The 10012-nt window shown below is 44.0% G+C and overlaps 2 protein-coding genes across 2 annotated transcripts in view; one reads left to right on the top strand and one right to left on the bottom strand.

Annotated features, from left to right (window-relative positions):
* Positions 1-6: 6 nt before the first annotated feature.
* Positions 7-2922, top strand: BAG2 (BCL2-associated athanogene 2; the record flags this gene model as incomplete). Its single annotated transcript, XM_010848525.1, has 2 exons — positions 7-175; positions 1490-2922. Coding segments are annotated over 2 exons (582 nt in total), but the record flags the coding sequence as incomplete, so codon positions are not given.
* Positions 2923-3171: 249 nt separating this feature from the next.
* The window catches only part of RAB23 (RAB23, member RAS oncogene family), a 21978-nt gene continuing 15137 nt past the window's right edge, over positions 3172-10012 (bottom strand). Inside the window, exons 4-6 of the mRNA XM_010848523.1 lie at positions 9765-9847; positions 8168-8260; positions 3172-6387 (exon numbers count right to left, since the gene is read on the bottom strand). Of these exons, the coding sequence (XP_010846825.1) occupies positions 6248-6387; positions 8168-8260; positions 9765-9847 (316 nt within the window). The 3' untranslated portion in view covers positions 3172-6247. The remainder of the gene's footprint in view (positions 6388-8167; positions 8261-9764; positions 9848-10012) is intronic.

Here is a 10012-nt window from a genome sequence, read left to right as displayed (position 1 = left end):
GGACGGAGAGGGGGACGGGGCGGGCGCACGAGGCTTCCATGCACTGACTGTGTCCCTGCCCGCAGGGTGGAGGCTCTGCGGGAGGCGGCCACGGCCGTGGAGCAGGAGAAGGAGGTGCTCCTAGAGATGATCCACAGCATCCAGAACAGCCAGGACATGCGGCAGATCAGCGACGGTGAGCCCGCGCGGGGAGCGGGGCGCACAGAGGACAGGAGCAGGTGGGAGGAGGCGTGACGGGGGTCGGGCGCCCCTGCAGCCCCTTCTGGAGAGAGGGCGGGCCGCCCCGGGGGGGCTGGGTGTGCCCCCTGACCGCCCCCGGGTCGTGGGGCTGGTGCGCCACGACCCTCACACGGCCTCAGTGGGTCAGCGTTTCCGCCCCTTGTCCTGGCCAACCAGCAGTGAACTTGGAAGGCGTTACACAGAGCGGCGCAGATTTCTTGTTTCCAAATAAGCAGAGAGAGGATGCCCCAGCACCCTCCTCCTGCTGGCCGAGATTCAGACCACAGGCCGAGTTGGTCAGACGGGATGAGGTCAGCGCCTCGTTTAGGGCCAGCCTTTCTTCCAGGGTCTTGGCTCTGTTTCCTCCGCCAGAGCCGGGCACGGTGTGCTCACAGGCACGGGATGTGCCGCCCAAAACATGCCTCTGCCATAATGATTATTGGGGCTGGTCATTTTTGAGAAACCACAGGCACAGGAGCAGCTCTGGAAATAGACACGGTCACAGTTTTGTAAGGGAAATGTACATTTACACTTCCTAAAGGAAACCTCCGCTTATAAGGGGTCTCCACGAAAACCTCACCTCTAGTCCTCTTTCTGGGGCCCTTGAAACTCGCCTCTCCCCCCATCTCTACCTGAGGATGGAGGCCTGGGCCATCTCCAGGAGTTACTCAGTTTCCCTGGGGGTCTCATGTATACATGAGGTCTACACGGTAATAAGGTTCTGGTTTTGTTTTTGCTTGTTAATCTGTCTGATCACAAGGTCTCAGCCAAAAGCTCAGAGAGGCAGAAGGAAAGGTATTTCCTCCTCTAGTGCACATAGTCCTGTAGACGCAGGGCACGATTTCCTGCTCTGACCAGCACACCCGCCCCAGCCTCTGCAGACACGATGACCACGGTAGTCACCTGGTGTCCAGGCTGATCCTCTTCACTGCTGATGCTGTTCAGTTGCTCGGAGGACTCCTTGTGACCCGATGGACCGCAGCACACCAGGCCTCCCTGTCCTTCATCATCTCCCTGAGTTTGCTCAGACTCCTGTCCACTGAGTCAGTGATACCATCCAGCCGTCTCATCCTCTCTCGCCCTCCTCTCTCTCCTCTTGCCCTCAGTCTTCCCTGGCATCCTAAGTTAATCTTATCGCTAACAGTATATACCTTTAAGACATGTATAGGTGCTCGCAGGCTGGATTTAACCACGCACAAATGCCTTAGGTTCCTGACGTAGATGTAGGTGTGTCTCATATTGATTCATATTTCAAACTTTTTATGATTAGGAGAACGAGAAGAATTAAATCTGACTGCGAACCGTCTGATGGGACGAACCCTGACTGTGGAGGTTTCAGTAGAAACAATTAGGAGTCCCCAGCAGCAGGAGTCCCTCAAGCACGCCACGCGGATCATCGATGAGGTGGTCAGCAAGTTTCTGGATGACCTGGGAAACGCCCGGAGTCACCTGATGTCGCTGTACAGCGCGTGTTCCTCCGAGGTGCCTGCGGGGCCGGTGGACCAGAAGTTCCAGTCCATCGTGATCGGCTGCGCTCTCGAGGACCAGAAGAAAATTAAGAGACGACTAGAGACCCTGCTTAGGAACATTGAAAACGCTGACAAGGCCATCAAGCTGCTGGAGCATTCTAAAGGAGCTGCTTCCAAAACGCTGCAGCAGAACGCTGAAGCCAGATTCAACTAGTGTTCAAACCTAACAGTCCTTATAAACAATCATGTAAAAACGATAAAGAACTATCTTAAATGATAATAGTTGTGTATGTCATATATAATTCATTTGATACTGATAGTTATTTCTGAAGAACAAAATATCTCAGTGTTGTTAGTTTTGTGAATAACAAAATTAGAAATATTTTGATTACCTTTCTAGAAGTTTTTAGATTGAATTCTTGTCTTCTACTAGGATCTAGCACCTCCTATATATATATTTTACTATTCTGTGGATAACAGCATGTGGGGAAACAAGGGCTTGGCTCGGAGCAGACGCATTATGGTTATCTCCTGGACTTTGTCTACAGACACGTGGGCACACAGGGCTTTCGGCTGACCAGCCAGCCTGTCCCTAAAGCAGCCACACAGTGACTGACTGCGCCTCTGCTGTGAGCCCGGCAGTGAGCTTGGAGGGATGGGAGGGAACCTTCGCTACATCACGTCACCTTCATTCAGCAGGTTTTTAGTCATCTGTATCAAATTATTTTGAACTTAAAGACTTACGCAACTCCTAATATGCATTTCTTGGTAAGATGTGAAAACATGACATAAGATGGGAGACTCCGCCTCTGACTTTGCCACTCTACTACTTCATCACTTTGTTTCAAAATGCATCATTTCTTTAAAGTTTTAATCATTAGAGAAATACGATGTTGTAATTTGCCTTTAAAAAGAAAAATGCTGTTTTAAAGTTTGCTTTTAATTCTCAACTTAAAAACCGTTATCCTGTGTAGTTATACAATTGCCTCCCATTCCACTTACTGAACGTTTAGGTGGTTTCCAGTTTGTTGCTTATCAATGCAACAGATTTACGCACACCGAGCTTTTCCCTTCTTTTGTTTCCGATTTTCTTTATATAAATTGCTAGCAACTGGTTTTACTGAGTCAAAGGGTGTATGCATTTTCATGGCTTGATATGTTTCCAAAGTTTTTTGTATGGGAGATATCAATTTATATGTCTTCAATAATTAAAAAGTAGCTGTTTCACTGAAAACTTTTCAGCATTGAGCATTTTTCCTAATATTACATATGAAATACCTTTATTTAGATTGCATTTTGTTCACTAACAAGGATAACCAGTGTATTGATTCTTTTAGTGCAACTACAGACTATCTGCTAGTGCTTACTGATACACACACGTCCCCTTCCCCAAATACTTCAAGACGAATACATCACATTCAGTTTTCATTAAAAGGTAGGTACTTTTTCACACTGGGGGAAAAAAAACACTCAAGCTCCAGACTGGTTTTATATATTTATATGTCTTTTCATAAAAAGCAGTTACACTCTGAGGACATTCATGGTAGTTTCAATGCCAGCCCAAGTCCACCTTATGTAAATGTCTCTTCTCATGGGAGACATTAATTCTTAATGATAACTAGCAAAGTCTCTTGATTTGTCAAGCTCATTTGCTATCATCAGGTTCACTACGAGATAAAAGATTTTCTGTTCCATCTTTTTCTTTATCAGCAGACAACCAGGTTTTCCTCAAGTTCTCATAGACTCTCAGCATCTGGGAATCCTCCCCTTCCCATTCACGCCAGTTCAGCCCAGGACTGCCTTGTTCACCAGATGACTGCCCGTGGGACAGATTTTCACCGATCAGTTCATTTTGTTTCCAGAAAAACACACCCTAGTGACGGAAGGACCTCAGCAAGTTACCAACTATTTGAAAGGTGTTTAAAAGGAGGCAAGAATCTGACAGTCTTTAAGTTGAGATGTCAGGTCCTGCAGCCAAGTCCAGGATCTCAGAGGAGAGCCCAGCCTGGACTCCGGGCACAGAGAGGCCCTTCAGTGATCCTGCCCACGCACGGCACTGCCAGCTCCGGGGACACCCAGACCAGCGTGTGCTCAGGCCACAGTGGGACGGGCTCTTCTTGGTAATGTTAGTTTCACTCGGTTTTGAAGAAGTACACGAGTGTTGTCAGCTTTGGGCAGATAAAAAGGAAACCATTTCGCTTGATGTAATGTAATTCTGTTGCTTCATGTGGGCTATTCTATATGCTATTAATTCAATAGGCAGACTGAAAGAGGAAAAGGAATCCTGAGCATTCTGAGACAAAGCAACCACACCGCAGCTGAGGACCAGCCACGATGTAGAAAAGCGTATCAGTGCACAGATGCACAGTGTCCTGGGGCCTTATTTCTTTAGCAGCCACGGTTCAGAAATTAGTAGTTATTTAAAAGAATTAAAGGTCTCAGCAAAAATAGTGTCAATTTTGAAGGTTTTACAAACTGAGAAAGTAACTTGAGACTGATTTGGGGGCCTATTTAATTATTTAAATTAACCAATTATGGTTAGGTAAAATACAGAATTGCAAATTAAAAATTCAAACGTGTAACAAAGATCCCAGTTCTCCTTAAAAAAATAAAACTACATTAGATTATATTACAGATATCAAGGGAACTGCAACCATCATCAGAGAGTACATTTTTTATATAGAAAAATAACAAACTTCTACCCACATACATTTAATTAATGTGAAATAGAACTACAACATTTTATATCATGATTTTTCTGCTATAAAGACTGTTTGCTGAAAAATATATTTTGTGCAAAAATTAAAGGGACTGTATTTCCAGAGAGTAGAAAAGGGAAGATGAATTGCCAGTGGGCACCCAACGTCAGGAACAGGGTTTTCTCCCAACACCTACCCCACTGCCAGCAGTGGGAGTGGTGACAACTGGTGACATAAAAATAAAGATTTTATATTACTTTGAAATAGATAATGCCAGATTATTTCAATATTATGAAAAGCAAACATTCACTCCTGACCATTTAAAGACATGTCCTAAAAAATTCTATTCTGTTCTCAACATTAATCTGGACAGGGGGATGAGGGTGGTGCAGATGGCAGACTTAAAAAAAAGAGAAAACATATAAAAGGAATATATAAGACATTATGCATTTAGTACAAATAATTAAAAATGTGACACACTTTCTAAGAAAAGTTATTTCACATATTTTTAAATCCTGTAAAGACCAGGTATATGTTGCAAGGGGTTAAAAACAAGTCATTGATGAATGATAACCACTTTTAGTACAGTTCATGCAATTATTTATCTGCACTGGAAAGCTACTGTCCAAATCACAAAATGTATGCTCTGCCACAATTACTTTGTATTTGGTGCTGACAGAGCTCTTGAGAAAGTTCTATACAAACTGAAGATTATAGAAATTTTAAAATTATAACCTGAAAAAAACATATAAAAATGTGTAAACAAAAAGAAGCTTTAGAATTGCAGGGCATTATAAAATCGGTAATGTGGTTTAAGACAAAAAAAATCACCTCTTGTATGTTTAAAAAAATTGCTAGTATAATCCTAAAAGTTCAGAATTGTGTTGTCAACAGCAAAAGGCCCCAGGCGTGGGGTGGCCACGCTGCCCAGGGCAGGGGTCCTGCAGCCGCCAGCTCGAGCCCACCACCCACGTGCAGGGACGTGGAAAAGATCCCGTGACCAGGCCCACCTGGGAGGGGCTCCAGCACTAATGCACTTACACGCCTCTTTCATCTACCCTGTTAGAGAGGAAAGCTGCTTTTAAAAGAGATTACCAACAGTATAAATTCTAGTAAAGCACTGAGAATTAGGTATGAGATTTTTGGCACAAAGCACTTTTTAAAGTCAACCTCATTTTGCAAAATATCTATCTGGAATTTCTCATTTGAAAATTAAAACTTAGAACATACACGTAAGTGTGTAAATGGTTTCATGAATGAACAAGTTAGATTCCATGTTTCCTTAAACACTGCACATACCTTCCTTTACTCCAGAACCAGGGATCTGTGTGCACACACCTCCATGTTCCACATATACAGACATCGCACAACTAACATCATAAAGTACACACTAATGCAGTCTGGCAAGATTAGGGCTCGCCTTTCAATATTATTATTCTTGTAAGCATTCAGAGTCAATATTATTTCCCAGAAAAGCTAGATGACCAATTTCAGAAAAAGAACGCCTGCTATCTTTCCTTGACCCCTAATATTAAAATCTATACCAATATATTTAGGCATTTCATTTATGTGTTTCTGCATTTCAAATTCAGCAAAACCTGTTTTTGATGTTTCTTATATCGTTCCTTGAATAACAGGAGAAGCTTCGTCTAATGTAAAAAAATTAAAATGAGTCCACAGGGCAGTAATTTTTCAGAGATCTTGCTCCATTCTGAAAAGCACTGCAGAATAATGTTTAAGTCTGTCAATTTTCAGACAGCCGATTAGGTGCAAAGTCTGCGAAACATCGTGTAACATACCGTGATAGCTGGACGTGTCTTACTGCACAATGTAATTCCATTTCCTCCTCCCTGAGGCCTGTTAGGGTATGCTACAGCTGCTGAAAGGATTTCGGTTTTTCTTGGTCCTCTGTCTGTTGGGCCTGAGGTTGATGACATCTCCACCATTGAGGGTACTTGAATTCTGACCCAAGTGACTCCCAGCAGACGTGCTAAAGACCCCTGGAAAAAGTGAGGGACGATACAGATGTTGACACTGACGGACTGCAGGCTCACCTACTAGGCTGTGCTCCCGGCTTCTTAGTAAATTAGCCACGTTTGCAAGTATTTACAATATGAAGCTTTTGTTTTCACTTCATCCATTTTTAATAGACAATAAGAGAGTTCAAGTTCAATAAGAACCAGGAGGGTGGCAGTGAAGTCTCTCCCCCTCAGTGCCTCAGAGCCCCACGGCACCGCGGGACACACACGTGGGGTCAAGAGCGCATGGAGGCCTTCCTGCCTCTACTGCCCAGAGGCGACACTCTCTGCACATCCCTCTGCCTCTTTTCGGTAACAATCAGTTTTTGAAATTTGAAATCTGTATGATCACTTTAATAGCTTCACTTACTAACTTCACATCATAGAACTTCCTCAATAGCATCTGTCTTGTTATAAGTCATATTAATAAAGACGCCACACATGTAAGAGCTGGCAGTGATGGCAGATGTTTCTGTCCAGGCTGAAACAATGGCAAAATGGTCTGCAGATCCTCAAAGTGATGAGCAGACAAAAGGGATGAACTAAAGAAAAACTTTCAACTGTTACAGTTTTCATTTTGCACTATGAGGGTCCCACAATGTAATCTCCAATCCATGAGCTATTTACCATCCGTGATACACAAGACTCTGCACAGACACTTTGGGCAATACCATGACAGCCAAGACTGTTCGTGCCCAAGGGGCTTACACTCTGAGGGGTGCAGCGATGCTGCAGGACACGACATTAGGTGTCATAAAAGAGACGCGACGTCCCACAGAGAGCTCAAAGGAAGGGTCAACCACATCTAACTCGTAAGAAAGGACAAACGACAGGAAGGAGGGACTGGGCCCTGGACACACCCTGCACTCAGGTCTCTGATTGTTTAAGAGAAGTGAAGGCCGTGCTCCAGCCAGAGTCAAGAGCTTTGGACACAGACCTCGAAGGATGCACAGTTCCAGACAGAAGATGGGAAGGGGAGGCCATTCTTGATGGAAGAGCCAACATGAGCACAAGAGAAGACTCAAGAAACATCGGGCCTTCAGTGGAACAGTAAACAAGGTATGTGATGGAAGGGGGCATGAGGCTGCGCAGGAAGGATGGCCCACACGGTCTTCAAATGCTGGGATGTGGTGAGCCTACACTCAATGTGCTGCACAACCAGGATCTAGCAAAGGGTTCTACTCAGCAGACTGGAGGAGACAGGGTGGGCCCAGGAGACCAGACACGACAGCAGCTTGGCACTACAGCCCGGGCATGGGTCGGCGCACATGCGGGGTCTGACAGTAGGAACACAGGCAATAAAAAAGGTGAAGTAAGAAAAGTTAAAACAGGTCAGGAAAATGCCGTACGTGAATGTGTAGGTGGGGTGCAGGCAAGGGTCCTTAGGACAGGACTAGTACCTGTCCTCCCAGAAACCCACTGTCCAAAGTCAAGACACGGGCAGGTGGTCCCTGCTCCCTGGCGAGCACGACACTCTGCTGGCATTGCATGCTAAAATCAGGCTGGGTACTAAGCAAGGCGGCAGGAAAGGGAAAAGGTGGCAAGACAGGGCAACTGTCAAGTCAAATAGGAGAGACCTTTAGAAAATTCCTCAGGTAAAATCTTTTAACTCAATATACCTTTAATAAGAGAGCTGATACTCCTAATAATCTCACATTTCTTTAAAGAAATGAGCATACTGTATCCTTTAAGGTAAATATGATAATGAATGGAAAATAAATTTGCCAGGTAAACATCAGGCTAAAACTTTCTGGGTACTTACCAATTTTGTTACTACTTGAATGCATTGATTCTGGATTCTCAGCTATTTGTTGTTTAAGCTTTTGAAGATATTTTTCAGCCAAATATTTAAAAACTGGAATGAAAACAAAACCAGAAGCCTTGCCAGGTCAGTATAATCTATGCACATAAAACCTGTTATTGTACATCACTTATTATAATATTTATATTTATGAAACAAATTTAAAATTAGAAGTATACAAATGAGTTGAAAAAAATTCAACTTCTAAAAATTATCCGAGTAATACCTAATTACGATGGTAATACCAATAAATACACAGTGGACACGCATTTTATTAGTAAAGAAATAAAATAACACTGTAGTCATTGGCTCTTTAAAGTATACCTGAACAGTAATTAATATTCAGCAACACTAATCTGACTCAGTCTTAAAAAGGTGCCTCTTTCTTTAGGTGATAAGTATTACTTGGGACACTGAAGCAACAATCAAGCTGCTGCTAAGTCGCTTCAGTCGTGTCCGACTCTGTGCGACCCCATAGACGGCAGCCCACCAGGCTCCCCCGTCCCTGGGATTCTCCAGGCAAGAACACTGGAGTGGGTTGCCATTTCCTTCTCTAGTGCATGAAAGTGAAAACTGAAAGTGAAGTTGCTCAGTCATGTCTGACTCTTCGCGACCCCATGGTCTGCAGCCCACCAGGCTCTGCCATCCATGGGATTTTCCAGGCAAGAGTACCGGAGTGGGGTGCCACTGCCTTCTCCAACAATCAAGCTGCAATCTAACAAAATAAGTAGCAATTCCAGAACGAGAAAAATAACCATCATCTTCCTCCAATCCCAGAAAGTAGGAAATACAAGTTAAGGGTGCCGTAACTACCTAGTGGGTATCCACTGCTGTGTTTCAGGACAATGCAGCAACTTTAGAAGGTACGCTTGAAAAACACACATATACACTCACACACAGTCAGCTGTATTTTTAAAGATAAAAAACAGAACAAAAGCCCACTGGAATTCTGCTGTAGAGTAAGAACTATTCAAAGACATTAGTGAATAACTAAGGACTCAAACCCAGAGCAGCATCAAGCCTTTACACTACTTGATGACATGTAACAACGAGAAAAATCCTATTCGCATTATAAATAAGACTTCTAGAACTTCTCTGGTGGCACAGTGGGTAAGAATCCGCCTGCCAATTCAGGGGACACGAGTTGGATTCCTGGTTGGGAAGATTCCACATACCACAGAGCAACTAAGCCTGTGGTCAGAGCTGCTGAGCCTGCGCCCAAGAGCGCACCACGATGAGGGGAGCCTCCACAATGGCCCGTGCAACGCGGCCAGAGGGCAGCCCGCTCCTCACAGCTAGAGAAAGAGCCTGCACAGCAACAAAGGCCGGTGCAAGCAAAACTAAATAAAAACATTAAAAATACAAACATGACTGCGGATTCATTTTGATATATGGCAAAACCAATACAATATTGTAAAGTTAAAATAAAAAAAAAAAAATAAAGTTAATCAGACAATCCCCCCCCCCCAAAATAGAAACATGATTTCCAAACCACACAGAGAAAAGGCATAAGAAGAAAAAACAAACACCTTGCCATTAGTATTAAGAGGCACTTTACCTTCACTGACATTCAGGTCCTCCTTCACTGAAGTCCTGTAGAATCTCAACTTCAACTTTTTTGCCAGTGCCTCGGCTTCCTCACTACACATCAAGTTAAAAAAAAAATGCATGTAAAGGTACTTTCTGAGCACTTGTTTTACTACATTTACTGCATACAGCCTGAGGGGGAGGGTCAGTGCCTGAGGGGGGTCAGTGCCCAAGGAGGGGGCGGAGGTCAGTGCCTAAGGCGGGAGGGTCAGTGCCCAA

Source organism: Bison bison, unplaced genomic scaffold (assembly GCF_000754665.1).
Source record: "Bison bison bison isolate TAMUID 2011002044 unplaced genomic scaffold, Bison_UMD1.0 scf7180017864270, whole genome shotgun sequence".
Classification (NCBI taxonomy): domain Eukaryota; kingdom Metazoa; phylum Chordata; class Mammalia; order Artiodactyla; family Bovidae; genus Bison; species Bison bison.
This window is presented reverse-complemented; position numbering and strand designations above follow the sequence as displayed.